The sequence below is a fragment of the Orbicella franksi genome, chromosome 8, assembly GCF_964199315.1.
Source record: "Orbicella franksi chromosome 8, jaOrbFran1.1, whole genome shotgun sequence".
Classification (NCBI taxonomy): domain Eukaryota; kingdom Metazoa; phylum Cnidaria; class Anthozoa; order Scleractinia; family Merulinidae; genus Orbicella; species Orbicella franksi.
The window spans coordinates 23,843,575-23,867,243 of NC_138152.1; the positions used below are offsets into that span (position 1 = coordinate 23,843,575).

The 23,669-nt window shown below is 39.1% G+C and overlaps 1 protein-coding gene and 1 pseudogene across 2 annotated transcripts in view; both read left to right on the top strand.

Moving 5' to 3' along the window:
* The first annotated feature begins 342 nt into the window (after window positions 1–342).
* LOC145494639 (uncharacterized) lies at window positions 343–9,750 on the top strand. Its single transcript, XM_081474176.1, has 5 exons — window positions 343–517; window positions 5,897–6,147; window positions 6,319–6,433; window positions 6,670–6,783; window positions 7,594–9,750. The coding sequence occupies exons 1-5, from the start codon at window positions 460–462 to the stop codon at window positions 7,962–7,964; spliced, it is 909 nt and encodes a 302-aa protein (XP_081330302.1). The 5' UTR covers window positions 343–459; the 3' UTR covers window positions 7,965–9,750.
* A 758-nt stretch (window positions 9,751–10,508) lies between these two features.
* Window positions 10,509–23,669, top strand: part of LOC145494649 (uncharacterized) — a 23,731-nt pseudogene continuing 10,570 nt past the window's right edge. Inside the window, exons 1-13 of the transcript XR_014050282.1 lie at window positions 10,509–10,915; window positions 12,592–12,737; window positions 13,115–13,366; window positions 18,487–18,648; window positions 19,375–19,488; window positions 19,764–19,889; window positions 20,065–20,161; window positions 20,257–20,475; window positions 20,973–21,349; window positions 21,694–21,861; window positions 22,223–22,333; window positions 22,520–22,639; window positions 23,610–23,669. The exon at window positions 23,610–23,669 is cut by the window's right edge and continues 31 nt beyond it. The product of XR_014050282.1 is annotated as an uncharacterized LOC145494649 (transcript). The remainder of the gene's footprint in view (window positions 10,916–12,591; window positions 12,738–13,114; window positions 13,367–18,486; window positions 18,649–19,374; window positions 19,489–19,763; window positions 19,890–20,064; window positions 20,162–20,256; window positions 20,476–20,972; window positions 21,350–21,693; window positions 21,862–22,222; window positions 22,334–22,519; window positions 22,640–23,609) is intronic.

Sequence of the window (23,669 nt, forward strand, 5' to 3'; positions counted from 1 at the left end):
TTCCATGGTTGACATAAAGATTATTGTCAATTTCCCACTGGTATTGGATCCTGTTTGATTTTAAAACAGGTAGACGTCAGATAAATTCCGATTACTAACCTTTCTTTGGTTCTACGAACACACGAATTTCTGCTGATATCTCGGATTGTCAATGGTAATTTGTAAAATAGAATTTTTATGCTAAATGCAACTGAAAGCAATGCTACACATTTTCGCAATATGCTGAAAAGTCGATTGTTAATCCTACGGCTAATATAAATAGCTAATATAAATGAAATAACAGACAAAGATGTGATATCATTAGTTTGACAGCGCAGGTGACTGCGTGGAAAGGTCTATTTTCAAATATTCCACACGCATACTGTTTATTAGAAAAGAAATTTTCCTTCTTGAGAATCGTTAATCACTGCTTAAACGCCGAACTTTTTTCTTCGATACTTGGATCGTGTACATGTCTCTATGGAGCAATTAATTCTATGTTTTGTCTTTCTTGCAACTCATTTGGTCTTCTGTGAAGGTGAGTCTTAATCAAATAACGAATGAGGAATATTTGTTAATTTTTTGACGCTCTGTGAGGCATTTTTTGTAACTGTAGAATAACAACATTTTGGCCCTCTTCTCGGAAATTCTCTTATTTTACAAATAGAAATTATACTTTCACTGGCTTTTTAATCAGCGCTTAAAGAGTCGTCTTTCTTTTAGACTATCTACAAGATCGAAGTGGGGAAAGCTTCTCTAACTACTAAAAACAGCACGAGCTCCGGAAATTGTAATTTTCGGTGTCTAAATTACAAATCTCTTGAACAATGTGCTAATAAACATGTTTCTGCGACTGAAGTGTTTGTTTTGTGCCCGTAGACATTTCGAATAAAATGAGTCTTAGAGCCGCGTCGTGTTTATCATCCAACTGTTTGATAGAAAAGAAAAAAGTAGCACCGGACGAACGAAACATGACTAATTATGTCTTACTTTTCGATAAATAAAAGTTTAGAAATATATATATATATATATATTTACAAACACAATATACATAGGAAGAAAAAATGAATAAACAAAATAAAAAGAGGATAATGGTAATATTACAGCACACTACTTACTTACAATACAATGTAATAGTTAAAGTGTACTCAACCCCAAAATTTTTTTTTACCACCAAAACGAATCTAAATGTTATTTGAAATACTTCTGCGAAAAAATTTTTGGATTTGGTTAAATCCTCGATTTTCTGTGCCCCGACGAAATCTCGAAAATAGCCCCAAAACACCGCCATTTTGTTTCACGACCGAGTTTGAGGAGAATGGGTCCAGCGGCTGTTGTGACGTCTACCCAGGAAGGTCGAATATCTCACGTCCTCTCATTTCCTTCAGGACAGTGTCATACACATTCGAAAAGTGCGCAGAAATGCCTTCCAGAAGTGCTATCGGCTGTTGTAGCAATATCCCAGATCTAAAAAAGATATACTGTACAATTTACAGGCGATGATCGATCAATGGTACAATAAAGACATAAACGATGGTTGATTTTGTCGAACCGAAACAAGCGAACTGAGTCTGTGAGAACCATTGAAGAACTCTCACTGGAATTTGTTCCGCAGACTTTCAAACGCTATTTTCTAAATTTTCTGCTTAAAGCCAACCAGCAATTTGTCGAAATACTACCGACAACCTATATCTTCCAGTCCCGCACTATTTATAAAGGCAAGTTGTGTGATCAATCAACAAGCGTTACGACCAAATATACTGATGTGTAAATAGGTCGCAACTGTACGCTGCCAACGAGCACTTATTTTTCTTTCGATCTAGATAAAAGTCGAAAATTAATCCTTTAGAATTACTTAACAACAAAACTGTTACACTCACAGAGTTTTCCGAAGGTTTGGAAATCAGCAGTGCGACAAACATTCTATACATTAGTGTCGAAAATACGACCGCGTAACATTATCTGCGGACCGCTTAGGGAACACATCCTTTTCGCTTATCCGACGAATTTCACTGCAAACTTTGAAAAAAAAAAATTACACCGGTTATTTGGAGTTACGACTTAAAACGTGTGGCAATGTGAAATCGGTAATTGTATGAAATGTTTCCTTCCGCCTTGCTTCCCGTAAGTTCAAAAATACAGGTCCAAACAATTCTACGATTTTCACTCGATCGAAGCCAGTGTTTTGAAGGTCATCAAGTCTCGAAAACTGCAACACTTACGTCGCTCTTATAAACATGAAGCATTCCAGAAAGTAAAACACAAACTGGATTTAACAGAACAATGATACCTTGACAAAATACATTCTCGCTAAGGACAAATGTAAACGGGTTATAAACACGTGTGGGAGTCTTGTGTTTAGGCGACGAAATTATCGTCCAAAGCAGTCCTTGAGTTTTCTTTCCTGCTTTTCGTTTGCCTGCTCCTCCACTTCGTATCTAGCTTTCTATTCCTAATATACAAGCAGCTCGTCCGCAAAGAAGTCTTTCCCTTCGTCGCTTGAAATATTGCAAATAGTTCTCAAAGCTCTAAGCAGTGAGTTCACAGTTGTCGAACGTGCTCGATCGAAGTTTATTTCGGTGTCTTCTGAATCGAAACCGAACTCTGACTCCAGTGACGAAAAAGAAATGATTCTGAAACAAAACTTGGACGTTTTAGTCCCAAAATATATTGGAACGATCAGTTTTGTTTACCATTTTCTCGAGCAAATAGAGAGAGCTGACTGAGGCGCCATTGTGTTTGGTTCCTGGGTAGACGTCATCAGCAACCGCCGCCCCAGACTCCCTGAAACGCGGTCGTGTAACACTTCAGGCGCAACTTTGAAAGGGCATAGAAAATCGAGGATTCAACCAAATTCAAAAACTTTTTTGGCCAAATGCTTCAAATAACTAGTGAATTCGTTTTAGCGAAAAAAAAAAAAAAATTGGGGGGTTAGGTGCACTTTAAGACTAGAAGACAAAACATGAACACTATTTACATCGTTGCAGACTTAGTTAAACAAAACAAAGAAAACAACTTTAGCAATATAGTTCCACTTCCTCAATGTGTTTTTTTTTTTCAAAAATTATTTTATGCATCACTATGTGTCTCTTAAGTCTTTTAGGTTAATTGATATCTATCTTTTTCTTTAAATCATCAACCTCATAGCCTAAATATAATCGCGATTTAGACGCGTTGCATTCTATTTATAAGACAGTTGCCAAAAATCCATTATACCAGGAGCCATAATCGGGGACGGAGACCGTAAGCCTTGGGATCCGCGCGTACCTATGATATGGGACAATTTTTCTATTTTTAGAACAAATTGCGCCATCCTGACGTCATATATCCGCGCGGATCCACGCACATGTCGGGGGCTCTCGCGGGGATGTTGTCACGTTGCGTGATTAAATGGTGAGAGTTGAGACACCTTGAGAAATTATCTTGCATATTTTTCACAGCGATGGCAGGGAATGAGGCAGGGAATACGAACCAGGGCGCTTATATGTAGCTTTATGCTCTGAGCTTATGGAAAAGGTGGGTTTTTCAGGGTTGAAAGCAAGACCTCAAAAAAACTCTCTACTCAGGGTATCGAGTTAATTTGTGCGTTTCTCAGACAATGGTTAATCATAACCAAAACCTGTTTTGATAGTTTCTTATTGTTTCTGCTTGTTTGGTGAGTTTGCAAAAGTTTTTGAAAGGAAAGTCTGACGCGTACAATTAGCTCATTTGCATAGTGCAGCTCGTGCACTTTCAAGTCCGAGTCGGTGTTTTCGATTTTTAACAAATCTTGACAAAGATTTCTTTAGTTTCTTTTGTGCTGAGATGCTGCAACAAATTTCACGAACGCAAAAAAGGCTACTAACATCATGTGTGTTTCTTCAACATAAGCATAGTGAAGTTTTACACTGCGAAAATGAAAATAGACAAGAAGTTTTGATAATTCGATCAACAAAATCGAAATCGTTATTCGAAGTTGATTAAAGAAAGCGTCATCGTAACTTTGCTGATTATTTCTGCTTTATTCACATATTTTCAGCGTAGCTTTTAATATGTTCTCAAACATTTATCAATCTTAAACATATTTAAAAACTATAGAGTTATTGTTTGAGTTCGATGTACACTTTCACACGAAAGTGCGGCGGAAGTACAATTTGTCATGTTTACTGACTGTACAAAACACGCATCAGCGGGCGCTCTCATTCATCGACAACAGAGAATTTACTGGATTTTTACACGAATAAAACTGAGCAGTATCTACGGACGTAACGTTTTTGGGCCTTGATGAAACAATAAGCGTTGCTTACAATTCAGGCGAACCTCAAACTGACCAAACTAGCAATTATTTTGTTTTACTTTTCAGTCGCGATAGACTGGCAATTAAATTCCTCGCAAGCGTGTGGCAAGAGGAGCTAGGAAACTATGATGTCCTGAAGCTCTGCTATATCAAAATATATGCAGCTACTTTTTTGCTGTGTAATGGAAAAGCTGTTAATCTTCAACATATGTGAAATTTAAAGTGGAGTAATGTACAGCTCAGGTAAAAGAAGCATCCGTCGGAACACAACTTGGTCAGCGATATACGTATATAAGCTTAACGCGGAACATACCTAAATTCGACACTGTCTTACTTCACTCAAACTGGAGCAGCTTACGACGAAAATACTTAAGAAAAATTCCAACAGACGTAAACGCGTTGAGTTGTGGGCCAAGAACATGAAAAATTTCGGGAATTTCGGACGCCATTTCCCCCGCGCGACATCCACAAAATTCCTCGCAGCATGTACGCGCGTGTGCCGCAGGCGATGGCGCAATTTGTTCTAAGAATAGAATTATTGTCGCATATCATGGAGACAACCCCAATACTAGAAATGGCGCGCGCTTACGGTCTCCGTCCCCGATTATGGCTCCTGATTATACCTATGACCTTTGAATATTGCTTACATCTTAATTCAAAATAGCGTGCGGAGAATGCGTAATACGTCATTGCCACAATGGTACAAATATTATTGGATGAGTACATGTTCAAACGAGATTTCAAGGAATTACTATCGTAAAGTGAACTAACTGTAAGAATATTTAAGTACAAGGTCCCGTCCACATTACGCCGATGAAATTTGAAAACGGCGCTGGCTTTGACTGTGAACACGCATCAAAATGTTTTCCCTCTACAAAACGCCGGGGACTGATTTGAAAACGCAGCAGTCACTGACAGCAGAAACGCTTTTGTGCACCCTCGAGGGTTAGAGTTAACAGTTAACAGTTTATTTTTTCTACTACTGTAAACAACTAAAAGAATTTACAAGATTATAATTATAAATAAATAAATAAACAGTACAGTACATACAGTAGTGGGACACCCCAAATAACTAAAAAGCTAAACTAGTTGGGTGACCGTAATTATAATAATTAAAAATGTGAGAGTCAGGAAAGAGGCACAACAAATACATTGGTACACATATATATCATAAACTTGGTACAAGAGTAAATATACAAAACAAAACAAAATAAATAGATATAAACCATCAAAATATCAGTAAAGACTAATAGAGACTAATGAAATGCGAAGTTAGTTCTTTTTTAAATTGATTAGAAGTACAACACTTGAATCTTTCATCGAGTTCATCACATTATGATCGTTACTTCATCGTCCTCGAAAAGCTCCATTAAAAAAAAAATGTTTTGCGTCTCCACTAAAACGCAAAGCCGGCGTTTACAAAATTCGTCCGGTTTGAAGAACATTTTCGAAAGGCTCCGTTTTCGTGACGGATTAGAGTGGACGGTAGGCCTAGCTGCAGAAATAAAACTGCATTTTTACGTTTTTCCGTCGCAGTGTGGACGAGGCCTCGATCTTTTTTTTCCCATTAGTTCGCCAGCAAATGTCTTATACTTATTTAATAGTCACTGATCTTATCTTTGTTTGTATATTCCGCTACAGACGACTGCCGAATGCTTCGATTTTCAAGCCCAGTGGAAGGTGCAGCTCTGCAAAAGCACGTCATTAAAAGGATAGCGCTAGATTCGGAGCATTCTTGTCGAGTTCATTGTTATTTAGAGAACACATGCGTCTCATACAACTTTGGAAAACGTGCTTCGGGTGAAGACGTCTGTGAATTAAATAACGCTACACATACTGAACACCCTTCTGACCTTAAAACGACATCGAATTTCATCTACCGTGGATCTGAGGTTGAGTTTTTTTTTTTTTAACACTGTTCGAATCCCTGGCTTTATCGTCAAAGTTGCTTAAGTTGTGTAAGATTTTCGTTGTCTTTACATCTTTTTCGCAGTTAATTCAAACATGTGGTCTTTCATATAATCACTTGCTTGCTTAACTTTTTTATACTTACTATTTACTAGAACTTCTGCAGTTCCATGCCCTGTAGGAATCGTGGTACATGTCTGTCAGGATTTTCACCCCACGGTTACCGCTGCCTTTGCAACGATGGATTCACTGGGCTATGGTGTGAGATAGGTAACTAATAAACAGATTAATAATAGGGGAAAACAACGACTTTTCGATTAAGATACAGCACGACACAGCGCAAAGAAGCAAACATGTTTGAATTGTCATTCAATGAGCCATCTTCGGTGCGAGTTTAAAATAAATTATATGGCTGACATTTGGTACAAATATTGGGGAATTACATTGAATAATAAATATTACTCAATAAGAAGAGGTCATACACTTCTCATTCTTTGCTTTCTTAGATATAAACGAGTGTGCGAGTAACCCTTGTCGCAATGGAGGAAAGTGCAGTGACCTCGCCAACGGATTCAAGTGTGATTGTCCAACTGGATTTGGTGGGTTTCAATGTGAAACAGGTTGGTAATTTGGCGCGGAACACTTAAGTTGGTGTCATTGGGCGATGCAATGGTACTTTTTACTTAGGTTTTGAAACGATCTAATGGTCTATTCTATTTTTACCCCAAACCCTGCACTCCTCTGTAGACCAAGGAGTGTTTACGCAAACAAAAAGACTATATTGGGTGAACAGTAGTAAAGCTCTGCGCGTGCGTTACACCTGTTGCGTTACAAGTCGTTTTCTGCAAAACAAACAACGCGAAATCACTGAATCGGCAAAGTTTGGAGTTGACTACACCAAATAATTTTTTTTAAGTTGTATGAAAGTTTGCAAGCACAGACACTTTATTAATAAAGCTGGGGACATTGGGTCGAGTGGTTCGGATTTAAGTTCTTGCTGTGGTTATTCGGTTTATAGTGCATCGCTCCGCTAAGATATCTTTAGAGTGGGATCGGTACTTCCCATGGACGGCCGTACCATCTAGAGGAGAATAGAAATACATCTAGTGGCTTGCTGCTACGGCGGAAAGCGGAGACTATTGCACTATCAGGCTAGAACCCAGATTTGACCCGATGCAAATCCTTACGTATACCTTGCTCAACGCCGTATCAATTCAGGTATATAAGACAGCTCTAACACTGAAAAACAATATTATTAAAGGATCTGAATTATGACAAGATTCAACAGTATCCGTGTTTTTTGTCTTGTGAAGTATTACATTGGGAGGCAAGCGTAAGCTATTGCCATGCAATGCTATGCCTTTCTATATTTACTTATCTTTTAAACGTCAATCTTCTTAGTTTCTTCTTTTTTTCCGGCTTATTCTTAGTTATACCCGAATGTTCTCAGTACAAGTTTCTCAGCGATTACGATCGACACCGGAATTATTACAACATCTATGGCAGGAAATGTGACAACGATCTAACAGAAGACTGGTACCGTTTCTATGGCCAGGCTGGAACTGTGATGGCTTCCAGCTGTGTCCCCACTCACAAATGCCATACAGACTTAACGGGATGGATGAAAGGAAGTCTTCCGACAGTTGACGAGGGCGTCGTTTTGAGAAAAGTTTGTTTTCATGGATTTGGCATTTGCTGTCATAGAGACGTTGAGATAAATGTAAGAAATTGTGGGCCCTTTTACGTATACAGGCTGAAGAAGCTAACTTTTTGTAACTCACGATACTGTGGAAGTAATTAGATTTCTTGGAGCTGAGGATCAATCACGGTTCAGCTTCGAAGTCTAAACTTGATAACTGATACGATTTTCCTCTAACGCGTACATTGTTAGAGAGACTCGGGAGGCCATTGTTGTTACTAGCCAACTTTGTATAGGATTGACGGTAAAACATTCCATAAACGTAAGCCAAAAAACTGACTAAATAACGTTATTCAAGATGCAGTTTTAATCTCGGATGCAATGAAGACTTGCATTTTGTGAAAACGGGCTTAACATGCTATTCCTAAGACTGTATCGGCATCTATTTCAAGCAAGACAGGCTGAAGGTTAAAAGCTAATCCCTCTTTAAGGAATTTCGCCAATTAATGTGAACCCTCTGGAGGTATTTTTAAACAGGGTACCCAGTTCTTAAGTGGATAATGTTGCCACGCTGTGTGAAATACGTGAAAATCCGTTTTTGTTGTCTACATAAGCAAAATGCGCGTAACACATATGGCTATGTTTAAGTCCTGCTGGGATTTGTTAAACTGGGCTTGATCTAAAAATAGCTTGATGGGAACTAAGTCCTATACGAGGGAATAACTCTCTTAGCCTTTATTGTCTCTTGATTTGAACCCATTGTTAAAATAAGTTAATTAAGTTTGTAGATGCTTTAATCGAACTGAAATGCAAGCAGTAATTCAAGCAGTAATTCCAGCATTACATACCTTCTGGAAGAATAATCAAAGTCAAATTAGTGAAAATATCAATTCTTCTTAAAAATAGCCAATCACATCATGTTCTCTCCAAGGCCGTGTCGGCTGAGAGTAACAGGAGACTCCAGGGGACAAGATTGGATTCATGAAAAAAAGAACTCAACATCCTTAATGTCCCGTCCACACTACGAGCGAAAAATTTTGAAACGCGGTTTCATTCTGAAAACGCACCAAATGTTTTCTTCCACTACACTGGAGAAAAATAATGTCATCGTTTTCAAAAGTCTTCGCTTTCAAAATGTTTTCCGTCCACACCAAAACGCAAAGTCGGCGTTTTCAAAAATTCCTCCCGTTTAAGGAGCGTTTTCCAAAAGCTTTTTCAGTCGCGTGACGGATTAATGTGGACCGTAGGCCCAATCGTAAAGAGAAAGTCGCGCTTTTATATTTCTCCGGGGCAGTGTGAACGGGACGTAAATTTTAGTTCTACGGGAGCCAGATTCATCAATTATTCGAGGACTTTTCACGAAATTTAGGTGAATCATCTATTATACAATCGATAATGATTCACAGATACGTGGGGAAAAATAAAATATTGACAAAACATACAAGGAGCTTGTCGTCACAGGTTTGTTTTATTAGTTATCGGTTGATAAATATGGCCGTGGTAATGATTGTTGGTCCGCTATAAACTCAGATATTTATATTACTCGAGGGAACCCTACATGTATGACTACAACTACAGAAGACCTTCGCTCTTACCGCAACAGTTAAGGTGGCTCAAAACAGTGATGTTTCCTTGGGACGCCTGGGCTCCAGCAAGCATTTCAGTGGGAGGCATCACGCGATCATTGGAGGCCAAGGTACGCGAGATCAAAGCAAAACAAACATATTGGCGTGAGGCCGACTTCGTAAAACTTCGTTTCCGCCAGGTTTAGTAGGCTGTTTGCGTTATCAGTTATTTTTAACTTCGAAAACATCTACCCTTCAGGCAATTTCAAATGAAAACATCGTTTTAAACCGCTGCGCTGGAACGCAAACGAAAATTCTGATGTTAATGTTGCGATCGATCGCGCCGGCTATCAGTCTAAAACACAGCAGGGTAAAAAAAAAAAAAAAAACTACTCTTCAGGTTTTCTTCGTTCTTTCTACTTGGCTAGTCTCACCTCCGGGTTATTTATGGTTCTCTTCTTTTACCACTTTTTAACACTATTCACGGACTATTCGCGTTTATTGGCGTCAAATTGTGGGCTTTACTGATCAGCGGATTGCCTTCACGCGTGCGCAAGGAGCGATCTTGCAAAGTCGAGATTTTAATTTGCACGTAGAACGCGCGCTAAAATATCTTATCCACGAAACTAATATCTCAAAAACTGATCCGGTGACCCTACTTTTTTAATTAAAAAAATATTCAACAGCAAAAGCGGAATGCATGTGGGAAATTGTAAAACAACAACAACAACAACAACAACAACAACAACAAAACACTTTGAAGTAGAATTTCTCCAACTTGGAAATTTTCATATTTCTTAATTTAAGAAAAACCACCCCACATATTCCTTTTTTGTAATTTTGTCTATTTCTTCCGCTGTATGTAATAAAGAAGATTTGTGTAAAAAAAATGGGTTCCCAGGCTTAGTTTTTAAGATAGATGCAATTGATGGTAAAAAGTGGGTCAAGTTTGTAGCTATGCAGCAGGACAGTGCAACCTTAATTTATGACTTGAACATAACAAAAGGCGCTGTGGAGAGTTACCTTAAAAAAATAGCACAGCCATTCAAAACAGTACAGTTCCAAGCCTGAAAAATCGTACCTAGTTCTATAAGTCTCAAAAAAAAAAAAAAAAAAAACCGACAACTGTTTTGAGCCACCTTACATAATCTCTTTGTCACTGTTTTTACAGTAGAAAAATAAACAAATCTCCTTTCCAAAGTAAACGGATATTTTGAGCTTTTAGAGCTTCCGACCACCGCAGCAGAAAACTCATATCTCTTAAGACTCTGTTCTGTAACAAGTTCGAACGTGTGTATCTTTCAAAACATCACCTGCATCACGTCCTATTGTCCTGTGGTAAACACGATACGGTTGCTGACGTGGATATCACCTTTAGCCAATCAGAATTCAGTTGTACTAGTACAAGAGCCTGGCCGTCCTTGGCAACTGCCCGTATTCAAGACAATGATACAGCAGAAAAGATGGGCAAGATAAATGTTGTGCCTTCGATGCCAGCTTTGCTGGTTTTGATGTTCGAAGTTGGAAATCTCTTTCTTCCAGTGAAAGGTAAGCTTGTAATACCCATTGTATGTGCTAGTGGTTCGGAAATTTTGAATGACAAAAAGTTTGTATAAATATATATTGTTAATATTTCCATTGCTTTCATTATTGCATAAATGTATAGATGCTCGGAATTTCCAACGTCCTCGTCTGAATATTATCAAGAATAGGCCCGTTTAACATGATACTTCCGCAGACTGCCTAAAATAGAGACTAAAAGTTTGCTTCAGTTCGTTACAGGCTAGGCATTTCTCAATTATTTTTGAGTTGGCCCAGTCTAAAGACCTAACATTCGTACATTTGTGCGATGTCTCTTACAATGCTGTGTTCTTTCCGAAAAATAAAACACACAAATTCTAGTCTTTTCTATCCTAGCATCCTATAGTAATAGCTTGTCGTTTCAAAATCATATCAAGAGATCAATAACTATTTCAATAAATGTTTCGCATGTTCCGCCACATCTCACATGAAAAGCATTAGGGAAAATGATTCCGCTGTCATCATTAATGAAGACGTCATTTGGTTTTCACTTTTTTTTTTCTTAGTTTTTCTATATTTCTTGACGTATTTTATGATTTTGGATTAAACATATACTCATTGCAAAGCAAGGTAGAACTTTATGTCATTGGATCTCATTATTTTAGGCAATTATAGTACGTCATTTTTTGGAAATTACCATAGTTGATCATACCTCAAACAGACAGAAACGAAGTGACTTAATTTGCAACACGCATTGGTGATCAAAAATTTTGCCGAGTCACAATTGGCGTTTTGGTAGATATTGGTATCATTCATTTATATCACGTGACTACCGCGGTTCTACTTTGTTCAAAATGCATTAAAAAACAAATTCGACACTGCTTAAAAACTTTTTAGAGCATCTCGCAGCATGTTTGTGCTAAAAATTCCCCAAAACTATATAATGGAAAAATAAAATGATAAGAGCACTTCAAGAGCTGAATACCTTTTCATCTTGCAACAAAGTGAATTCACTAAGCACACGCCCCCCCCTTTATAGCCTAGTAGGCATTTACCTTTGAAATGCTTTCCTCATTCCATTTCTGAATTTAACGAAAATTGCTCTACAATGGCAAAGGAAATCATCAATTCCTGGTTGAAAAATCTTACGTACTTTGGTTCATATACAGCCAATTTCCTGTTGGTGCGTTCAAATTGTCTTGTTTCAACGTTGCTATTTTGGTCGATAGAAAACAAGACGTGATTAAGATCGGGAACAAAAGCAATGTTGTGACAACTCCACGCCAGCTTCAAGTTTATTTTCTTTAAATACAAGAAAGAAAAGCAAACACTCGGCATAGTGTCAAAACTGACCACCGCGTTTGTTACACATTATTTAAATAATGGCAGTCCCAGTTTTCTTTAGGAAACACTGCGAAGAAAAGAAAGAAAAATCTGTCGTGTGTTCGATATCAAATTGCAAATTTTCTTTGCTCTCACCATCACTACGTAAATACCTCGAGCTAGTTATGTTTTGAGTTATAGAAGTAGAGCTCTTAGCACGCGCTTTCTCACAGATTGTTCTCTAAAGGAAAATATTATTGCACTCAAGGTCACAAGAGCAGCTTAAGCCTTGTTGGGAACACCGAGCTCGTTAAGATAACCGTCGCATTTTGTCCCCTCCCCAAGTTTCTAGTTATCTTCGTTTCATTTCTACTTTGTAGGAAACTCGATACAAACTGGAAAGCTCAACATATCACAGACGTTACCAGACTGGAGTTGCAACAGTGGATGTTCACTTCCTCAAGACTGCAGATTAAGATCTTGTACAAACATTGCATTTCCTGTTGCTTTCAGTGGCTCAGGAAAGGTACGTGCCCAAGGTCACCCCACGTGATTTAAACCTCCAAGGTATTCGACGCGAGACCTGACCCCAGAGACAAAGAACTGGCTCTGCATTGGCAAATTGCTTCCTTAACGATATTGCAAGTGCAGTTTATATCTTTAGTATACGGTGAAGGGGTTTAAGGGTGAATAAAATCCCTTCCTTTGTCTTTTTTTTCATCTTTAATTATTTTATTTTTCGAATTTTGAAAGTAAGGATTTCCTTTCTGATGGCGATTGAAAATCTCACTAGCAGTTCAGTATCTGTCACTGACTGTTTACAAATCACAAGTAACGTCATTACCAATTGTTTTTACATTGTATGTTTATTTGATTTTATGTTACCTTTAAATTAACTTCCAGGTTCACGTTCACGTTACATTGAGTCATGGCGAGCAGTTTTCAAATGTTCACTCGCCTTCAGCTTTGTGGGTTCATTCTGTCACTACAAGTGGGTTCGAGGTGTGTGTCCGCGAGTCGGGAATTCCATCAAATGACAGTGGAGTTATCAACTGGCTGGCCTTTCAAGATCGACCCGATGTTACACATGGAAGTGTTAGTTTCAATGGATATTGGACAACAGAAACCAGATGCGAGAAAATATCTTTCTCACAGGTCAGATCGTACATGCAATCACCATACCCTTACATTCGAATTCGCGGATGTTAGCATTCCCCAACTGGCTGATAATATTTTTGCATGTTAATTTTAGTCTAATTCATATATTTTACCTCAAACGGTGCGAAGTTATAATTTTCTTAACGATGAAATATACCAAATTTTCGACAGCTTTTTCTAACTGAAAAGTAAATATCTTCGAATCAACAACGATAAAAAATCCAAGCTGATTTTGTTACAAAGCTAAAAATTTGGAGTTGTCTATTATGTTAAGTCATTTTTATTTTTCAAGCCAGTAACAACAACAACAATTGAAAAAAACCAGCAGACACCTTTCTACATCATCATCATCATCATCATCATCATCATCATCATCAATCCTTATTGCTCCCAGTGGCGCAATCCTAATTGCCCCCAGTGGGGCATCTCTGTGCAGCTGGTTAACAAATAGCTTCAAAACTTGAACGATAACACGTGTTTGACATGACGCTGTCTGACATAAAAGTCTAACATTAGATTCTTAAATGGTTTTATGTTATTATTACTGCATGTCAAGTGTGTTTTCAGTGATTTTCACTACAAGAGCCATCAAAATGGGGATATTTTGATTATTACAACACTTATCACTCACAGATTTTGTAGATACCTTCGAAATTGATTCCGTTGACAAACCTCTTAAAATTATCTATCAGTATGTCTATATTGTCTTCAGACTAGGCTGGACATTTGTTTTTTTACATCTCACTTTGGCCACAATTAACTCAGCTGCGCCGTTGTTTGTTAAAATACTAAAAGGTCTACAAAAATTTCCCCAAAAGACCGAAGTTGGCACTATTAGAGAGCAAGAATTTCGAGCAAGTTTCCTCTCTGTTGGATTCAGAGGTTTTTACTCGAGGTCAGTTGTGTTTTGCTACTTGTCATGTTCATCTTTCAGCAATGTCGTCAATGTCTGATATAGGTCAGTTATTACATATAACTGTGAAGTGTTTTCTAGATTGAACGTCTGATGACGAATAGGATTAAGACATCAGTCCGCGAATATTCTCTACATCAAGATCAGTCAGATCGTAGTTTTTTCTTTGAATACCTTCCCAATAATATTACCAAAGTGAAGAAAAATGAAATAAAAATGTTACTCATAACGATAGATCTAAAATTATCAACAAATAAACACCGTTCAATACCTCACTACGTTTCCCGTGTTTTGTCAACCAGAATGGTGACGCACACGAACTAAACCTATCATCATGTAGGGAAAGAATTTGATTGAAGATTGTGTGATGAGGTCGATAACCTCACTGTTAAGTTGTTTTGTTTCATATTATGTTTGCCAAGTTTGAGTTCACCCCATGGCGAATTTGATGCTTTTTGGCATGGACCATCACAGTTTATTTTTAATCGAACGTCAAGAGGATCTTTGATCTAAACCTGTTTTCTTTAGTTTGTTGTTATTGAATAATAACAATTAAGCTTCAACTTTACTAAAAGTTCAGTCACAAGCTATAACATTCGCGTTATACTTATGATATATCGTCTACTTAAATTCAAATTACAATCTGTAAATCAGTTCATAACCTAGGATAGTATCTAGCTTAGCCAGAGGAAGAAGAGACGCTGATACACTGGAAAAGGAAATGACACATCGCACACAGATCAAACTAAACTTACCTCTACTGCAAACAAAGGCACTGGGGAGACCGTTGTGAACCGTACAAGACATTGGAGACCAGAAGGAAGTTTCTAGCGGATAATCGACCGCACTACAATTGCAGAAATGTGGGACACAATGGCAGTTGTTGTCGAAGTCGTAGCTGTTTCAAATGCAAAGGGAGAGATCACACAAGCAGTTGTGAAAGAAATGGTGATCCTAGCCTCTACTCACCGGATACACGCCGGCGCGCGAGAAGACACTCCCAACTATAATCCCCGTTAAGACAAATAGAACATCGCTATAGGCTCACCTTGACATAGGATCTGGAAGGAACTTCATCTCACTGAAAGCAATCAAAAGGCTTATGTTGAGCCCAGTATGCAACGAAACCCTGCAAATAGTAACTTTGAGTAAGTCACAGTCACAAAAATAATCCCTTCCTACTATTATGAACTAACCATAGATTCGAGGAATGGACAGGCGGGAATTTACTGGAGCAAAAACGGCAGACTCCACGACCATCCGGAGACCAGACCTAAGCACCCTGAAATGGAACTGCGAACACACAAGGGACAAGCGATTCTGTAAGAAAAATGGGGAGGTAGCTAGACAACCTATGCGATCCTAGGAGGTAGTACCTACTGTCGAATCATAGTTGATGGGACGACCTTTGTTAGGGTCATTCTCGGTGGTGACCATGACGCAGATGCCTGATGACTAGCAAAACGATTGATTACGATCGGTTGTACAGTTTGGACGTGTTAGCAGTAGAAGATTGGGAGAGAGCTTGCAGCTGGACGTACACACGGAGTTTGTTGAGAACATTTCTACAAAAGCAGATGGAAGGTAGGAAGTCAACGTTCCCTGGATTCCAGGACGGAGATTACTGGAGACCAACGAGATCCAAAGCGGCGAGAGCCCACAACGAGTGGGTAAGCGGTTAGGGCAAAACAAGCAGCGAAAGAAGAGTATGGGAAGATTGTAGCCATCCAGGAAAAAAGAGGAGTCATTGAGAACGCTGCCGATCGTCCTACAGATGACCGTTTGCTCTCTATGCCACGCAAGCCACTGATCAGAGAAGATGCAGCTTCTGCAAAAGTTAAGATAGTGTTCGATGCAAGAGCCAAACCTCACTACACTTTCAATGACTGCTTTTACAGAGAAAAACCTTTATATCTGGCGTTTCTACAAGCTGGGATAAAAGAAGAAAACAGTGATGCATTCCGCGGCCTATTCGATCTCAAGGTAGATGAACAAGAAGAACTCTTGCGGTTCACATTGGTAGCTTTTGGAGCAGAGGCAAGCCCATTCATTCTACAAGCCACCTTACATTATCACTACATTCAACAGCCAGAAGAGGTCAGTCAAACAGTTCAAACGCTGCGAGTCAACACCTATGAGGATAACCTAATAAAGAATGGTCAAAGAATAGGAAAAATGGATAGGTTCAAATCAGAAGCCACCCAGATATTGGAGGAAGAGTGGTTTCCAGTACACAAAAAAGATTTCAATCTTCCAGTGCCAGAGGGTGTCAGGATGATCAATGCAAGCAGGATACCTGGACTTAATTAGCTGGGATAAACAACAGGACATGTCAGGACGAAAGAAGAATCGGTAGCCAAGCAAACTATTTTGAGCCATTTAGGCAGTATATACGGGATCTTGGCATATTATCGCCGACTACTGTGGAGGGACAGCAGATGCACAGAGAGGCGTGTGACGAGAAGAAAGGTTGGAACGCGGAGGCTCCGGATCCCTAAGAAAAGAATGGACCAAGTTAACAATATAGTTGAAGCGTGCGACCATACCCAGGAGCATTATAATGGTCATGACAAAGGTCGAAACAGTACACCACCACATATTCGCCGATGAAGCAATCTGGCCTGCTGCGCTGCCTCCATAGTAGTCGTAGAATACAGTTCAGGTGTGGTCAAGGACCTCTTGACATCGAATATGAAGCATCTTCTAGCGAGGCATTACTATAGCAAGATAAGAGTTGATCAGTGGTCAAATGGCGGCAAACGTGCCCAAAAAATTCAACAAGGCTCTGAAGCGATGGCCAGTGGAAAGCGTCACAGCGTGGATGGACAGCTTTGTAGCCTTATGTTGAATCTAAAATCCGGAAAGCTCTTGAAGGTGTTCGTTGAAAACAGAGTGCCAAAAATGGCTCCAGTAACAGAGGAAGTCAAAACTCAACTGAGATATTGCGCTAACTAACAAAACCTCGCTGATCTGAAAAGTGGAGGTACATCCCCGAAAAATTGGTGGAGAATGAGTGGTATGAGAGACCACGGTGGTTACTAACGAAGGAAGACTGGTCACCCCAGCCAAGCGCTTAATGCACGCCAAGGTCTCAAGAAAAAGTACATAACTGGACAATATTGCGACTTTCACAAGGGAGACCAAGGAACAAGGAAATGGGACTATTGCAGTCCAAGAGACTGGTGAGTGGGACGTGCTGCTCTCGCAGATTCCAAACCAAGATCCTGGCCAAGTCAAAAAAGATAAAGAAAACGTCGGGCCCATTGGGTACCGAAGAACTTGTGTAAGTTAAACGGCATTTTTGTGGAAAGAGTACAAAGAGGAACACCTGATGACATGGAAAGACCCGGGTGGAATTTAGTTGAAGAAAATAAGACGAATCTCCTCAAATGCACTGGAAGAATTTAGAGATTCTGCCCAGTTTACCTGAAGGATAGACCAGTGATAAGATAAATCTCAGCAATCAGTGATAAGAATCTCAACAATCAGCTCCTAACATACGTCGAGAGTGATGGGGGGGGGGGGGGGGGAGGGGATGCTCACGTGGTAGCAGATACTGAGAACAATGAAGAGGAAGATCTCAAGCTACAGGCACAGACTTCTAAAGACCGCTAGAAAACTTGCTTTTCTTGCTACACAACGGAAACAGGATTGAACGTTCACTTCAGCGTGTGAGTCCCCTCGAATTACAAAGTTACAGCAAGTAACCGGCCGAGATAATCGAGAGTGAGAGCCAAGATCCCATCACGAGTGTTCTAAAGAGTAGGGGAGCTGACTATGCGAGAGGAGAAATCAGGCCTGGTTGCTGATCCTGAATTTGAACTTGACTAGACTTAGCGCTTTAAAAAGAGAAGATAGAGGATAAAAAAAATAATGAAGAACAATTTCTGGTGTAACTGGACCGGTAATTGTAAGGCGTTTTGTGACCGGAAGTGAATGGCCTAGTCGACAGATTGAAAACTACATTCGGTGAGCTTTTAATAGAAATAATTGAAAGAACTCGAGTTTCGAAAAGAGTTGTACAACGACAGGAGCGTAAAGGAATAAATCATCGACTTGCGATAAGCCGAATGAGTTAGGGTGTACTCTCAAGTTCGGTACAACCCGGAGCTTCAATTGTTATTGACCAGTTGTGACCCCGTTATGAGTTATAAGACCAGGGTGTCAGATTTTATACTACTAACTTTAAAAAAACATTTCAGAGTTTGGTGGAAGACCTTCTGTGTTTGTCTCAGCAAAGTACACCCGTGATAGAAAGTCTAACGACGCCATGTATGTTTGGTTGGAGAACGTGAATTCTGGAAGCTTCGAGGTTTGCATCCGGGAATTCTTAGCATTCGACGGGAAACATCAAGACACGATTGTGGTAAGTAACACTTTCTTCACTATTCATAATCAGCCCTATATGGTGTGTAAGGAATCCGAAGACTTTACACTACGCCAAAAACGTCGCCTATTTCAAAATATCCGGCATCTTAGGCCCGCCATCTTTGAGTTTAATGTTGTTGTTGCTGTATTATTTTTATTGTTTCTTTAAAAACGAAGGAGCTCCGAAAATGGTTCAAAACATGAGGAAAAATAGAAGAAGAAGAGAAATTTGGAAGACGGTTATCATAAAATCCAAACTGGCACTGAAACAGAATTTAGGCTTAAATTAAGGTACACCCAAACTTTTGGTAAGACCCCTTCGGTACCAAAGAAACGATACACTACGCCACAGAGTAACGTGAATAGATTGACATGACGGCAAGCACTTCTAGCTCCTCTTTTTAGCTAAATAATGTTAACCCTATCAAGACAGGGCTTTTTTGAAATCTTCCTCAACTAGGACTACATGGTCGAATTCCTTCTCTTCCCCTAATGATATACTTTAAAAGATTTTTAAAATGACAAAGAAGAGAAAAATTAATAGGATCGGGTGCATGATACAGTTAATGGTTTTCCTTTAGGTAACATTTGACATGATTCGATGGCAACATATTATGTGTTAGTCACGTCGTGAAAAACTTCAGAAACAGACTTGGAAATTTGATATTATCTGATAAATTGTGTTCTTCGCTCAATAACAGCACTTCACTTGTCTTCTTTTCAGGACTGGTTTGCATTCATTGGCAATGGTTCAGAGTTTAATGTTACCCTGTCAGGAGATGCTATTTTTCCAAACAAAAAGGCTCCGACAGCTGAGGACAACTACGGCTTTTGTCAAGTAAGAGTATTGGAAACTTATCAAAAATATTAGGTTGCTTGAGGGAGAAATGAAAAGACCAGAACTCGGATTTTAGGGTCTCTTTATAATCTTCTAGTGGGACTAGAAGGATGATAAAAAAAATATCGTAAGCTAAATGTGAAAAGAGTTGATATTAATTAAAAACCTTTTTGTAAGTTTTTCTGTGAACTGGAAAATACAAATGCTGTATACTTGTTTGTTCATTGGGTAGTTAGTTAAACTTTGCCTGAAGATTCATTTTTCTGTCTTATCAGGAAGTTCAGTATAACACCACGTTTTATGCGTCTCCAGCCGTCCTTGTTTCTGTTCATCATTACTACGATCGACAGGTGAACAGCCTTGTTCCACCAGAAAACAACATTATTGCAGCCTGGGTAGAGGTAAAATACTTCCTTTTACTTCTAACTTAGATAGTACCGATTGAGTGAAATCCTAAGCTAACGAACGACAGCACGAGTAAACGATGATTAACTGGTGTAAATGGAGATGAAATTGCATATTGTCAATCTTCAATGTCACCTGTAACTTTAATGCTATGTTTTTATTTGTCTATAGGAAGTTGGGCTGACATCCATGAAAATTTGCGTCCAAGATCTGACAGGATCAGGAAGTAAACACGACCCTCTGTCAGTCAGCTATGTTGTGATTGGAGGTTGGTATATATGGAAGTGGGAATAACGAGCCTTCTGTAGCATGCAAAAGGATACAGATTTGTTCATCGGAATTAATTGTCTAATGCATTTTCAGATCTCAATCCGTGCCTTAACGTGTATTGTCCATCATTTGGAGTTTGTAAAACGTTCAGTGCAGTTGAAGCTCGCTGTGTGTGTTACGAAAACTGCCCTTCCTATCAAGATCCAGTGTGTACCAGTAACGGAACAACATACGACAACAAATGTCTGTACGAGTTGAGCTACTGCAGAGGACTGGACAACAATACTGTTTATCACCCAGGGAGCTGCGAGGGTAAGTGAAGGACCCCTTAGCAACAGTTGTTAGACTGTGAAACCTTATCTGTTTCTTGTCAAAGTAAACACACTGAATAGGCCCTTTAAACTGGTTAGCAGAAACTGGAAACTGCCGGAGCTCTGAATCTTTTACCTCAAAATGAGCACGGCTAGTGATTGGGTATGGGCTCTTTCACGTACAATTCTTAAAATACTCTAGTGGAACTGTGACGAATGTTGTCTGAGTGATTACTGTAACGAAAAGTGACGACTGCTGGGCTGCCCTACTCCGCAAGTACATTTCACCTAACTCTGTCCTTTCAGCAACCAAGGCCTCTCCTTAAACAATCCACAAGTCAAGGGTTACACAGTCACAAAAAAATATCACATAAACATTGATAATTGCAGTTAGCTGCGACGCTCAGTTCAGTCAAAGTTTCCACTGCATACGATAGGATTGTGGTGGGCTTTCTTTACAAGTTTTGGGTAATACTCTATTTCTTAATGAATTAACAGGTTTTCCCATCGTGCATGGCCGTGAAGAACTTCTTCGTGTTCCCAAATGGTCTGATTCAAGTTGCAAGACAGTGGTATTCCCACCATACAGGTTTTATCCGGATAAGCAAGTTCATGTCCAAATAACTCTGAATCACATGAACTTGAATGACTCCGTGACAGTTCACCATGCAATTACATCATGGACGGAGAATGTCAATGTACACAATTTCACTGCCTGCGCCATGCAATCTGGGAGGAATGGGTACAACTTCAACCCATTTGCGACTTTAGATTGGATTGCTTACCAAGGAGCACCACGGGAAGGACTGACGGGAATGATCAAGATCCAGAAATGGTGGTCTGGGACAAATTGCGCGGATGTGAATTTTCCAAAGGTAGGTCTGCACAGCCCAACTGTGGGAAACTCTTGTTACGTACATGTAGGTTGAAGCACCATCTTCTAGAAGTCTGCTCAAGTTATTGTGTGTACGAAAGCAATTCTTTGTAAGCTAATTTCTCGTTTGGTTTTAGTTCTGCTGTTCGTTAAATACCTTTTGAAAATTTAAAATGTCATTGTCCGTATGAAACGAGTTAACCGGTTTTCTTATGGGCAATTCACAAGGTAAAGTCAGGTGAGCTTAAATTTCCAACTTATATTACAATGTATTTTTTAAAAGTCGCTTTGATCAATCACACTCACCAGGGATTTTATTATTAATTTCTCTATTTTCTAATGTAGGACAAGTTTAAGAAGGCGCCACTAGTGCTTGTAACATCAGAACATTTAAGGACTGGTAAGGAGTATGATGCCGCGCTGATCTGGACAGAGGACGTAACCAAGGACTCATTTAAAGTCTGTCTTCGAGAATTGCAAAACTTTGATGGAAAACATCAAGATATCAATGTGGTAAGCGATCAAATATTCCATTCCTAGAACCCATTGAGGTTAATGACTTCATGTAATACAAAATTGGTTAGGAAAGGCTTAGCCCTTTCTCCTTTCTCGACCGTCCAAAAGGTTTCCTAGTGAAAAAGAAACGAAACGAAGATTTGCACATCCTAGGGTATGTAAGTATATGTATTTCCTGATATTGTTCACCTTGGTGAGAAGTTCTGTTCTGGAATCTTATCGTATCTGTAGTCCCAAGAAAGTAGTGGAAAACAGCGTAAAAGTTATGTTCACGACTTGTTAGGATTAGTGTTTATTACTTTAATTACGTATTGAACAAAATACTTTAGTCATGATTTGTCAAATTTGATATCTTCAGAACTGGTTGGCGTTTTCCAAACTGCACAAACCACTCTTCACTGAACATGGCTCTGTCAACTTTCCGAATACAAATCCACCAACAGATGAAAATAACAACGCTTACTGTGAGGTAAGAAGACGACTACACTCTAAGATAGAAAACATACCTGAGTGACAAAAACGTTAAAACCACGCTCCTTTTGGTCAAAATAAAACCTCGTTAAGGAATGTCCATCGAGAGGAACGAAAATCTATTTAAGTATGTTTTACAATTTATAGCGAGTTTAAATGTTTAGTTCTTTGTTCCTTTCTACAGTTTGTCCACTTTATACGAAGTTATAACGTAACACCATCAGTTCTCATATCAGCCAATCACAGCACAACAGCGAGTGGATACTTAGCACCAGTTCATAACGGCATAACAACATGGATCGAGGTAAACGTTTTTCCAAGGTTTAAGACTATTCTGTCCAATTGCAGCCAGTTAAGATGATTAACACACGAAAAGATGGCTGTACTGATTTTAACCGGATCCGTTACAAATGCTTGTCGATTGGTATGAAACATTAGGTTTTTTGCGTTCAATAGATGGCCTTTAGCCTTCTCTAAAGATATTTTACGTTGGTCATGACGTCATATTACCTCACATGGCGTCATTAAGTCCGCCATCTTGGAAGCGCCATATTGCATCTTATTATTTCCTCAGCAAGTCAAAGATATAAAGGGAATTGACAAAGAAGTATTCGAAAATGATGCTTTAACTATAAGTGGGTACTACAAATCTACGACGTACGTCGCTCTTAGAAAATTGGAAAAAACAAAGCAAACCACTGCCAGAAATTCACAATTTGCCTTGACTTACATTTCCAAACCCGGTTACTATGGCAATGTCAAGTGGCGTGAGGATAGAGTGGACATGTAGAAATATTAGTGTGGGATAAGATTGTAGAAAAAACTGCTGTTAAGAGGATTAAGTGGGAGTAATTATAGGACATGCGGCGTTTCTTGTTTTTTTTTGACAGGGGCGGGGGGGGGGGGGGGTCTAAGGATGGTGGGTCGTGGGTCGTGGTGCTGGGCACACACATCCGAATATGATATAACAGGTCAATTGGCAACTACAGCAACACCCGTTCAGAAAAATAAGCAAACTAAACATACATGATATTCAATCATTAATCAGCTCACTTAATGAAAGCTATAAATGTCAATGTTTGGAATGTCACTTATGCAATAGAACACTTGTTTTATCGGAAGAACGACGCTGAAAAGAGCCTGGGATCAAACTTAAGATTTCTTCTTCCATTTTTTAGACCAAAATTTCGCGTAACTTTTCATTTTAAAAAATTTACATGCTTTCTCTTCTATTACCCAAGTTAACTTTACATGGATGTGTGTTTGCTCGGCAGAATATGAATGCAACTGGATTTAGAACCTGTGTCAAGGAATTATACGAAACACGATATGAT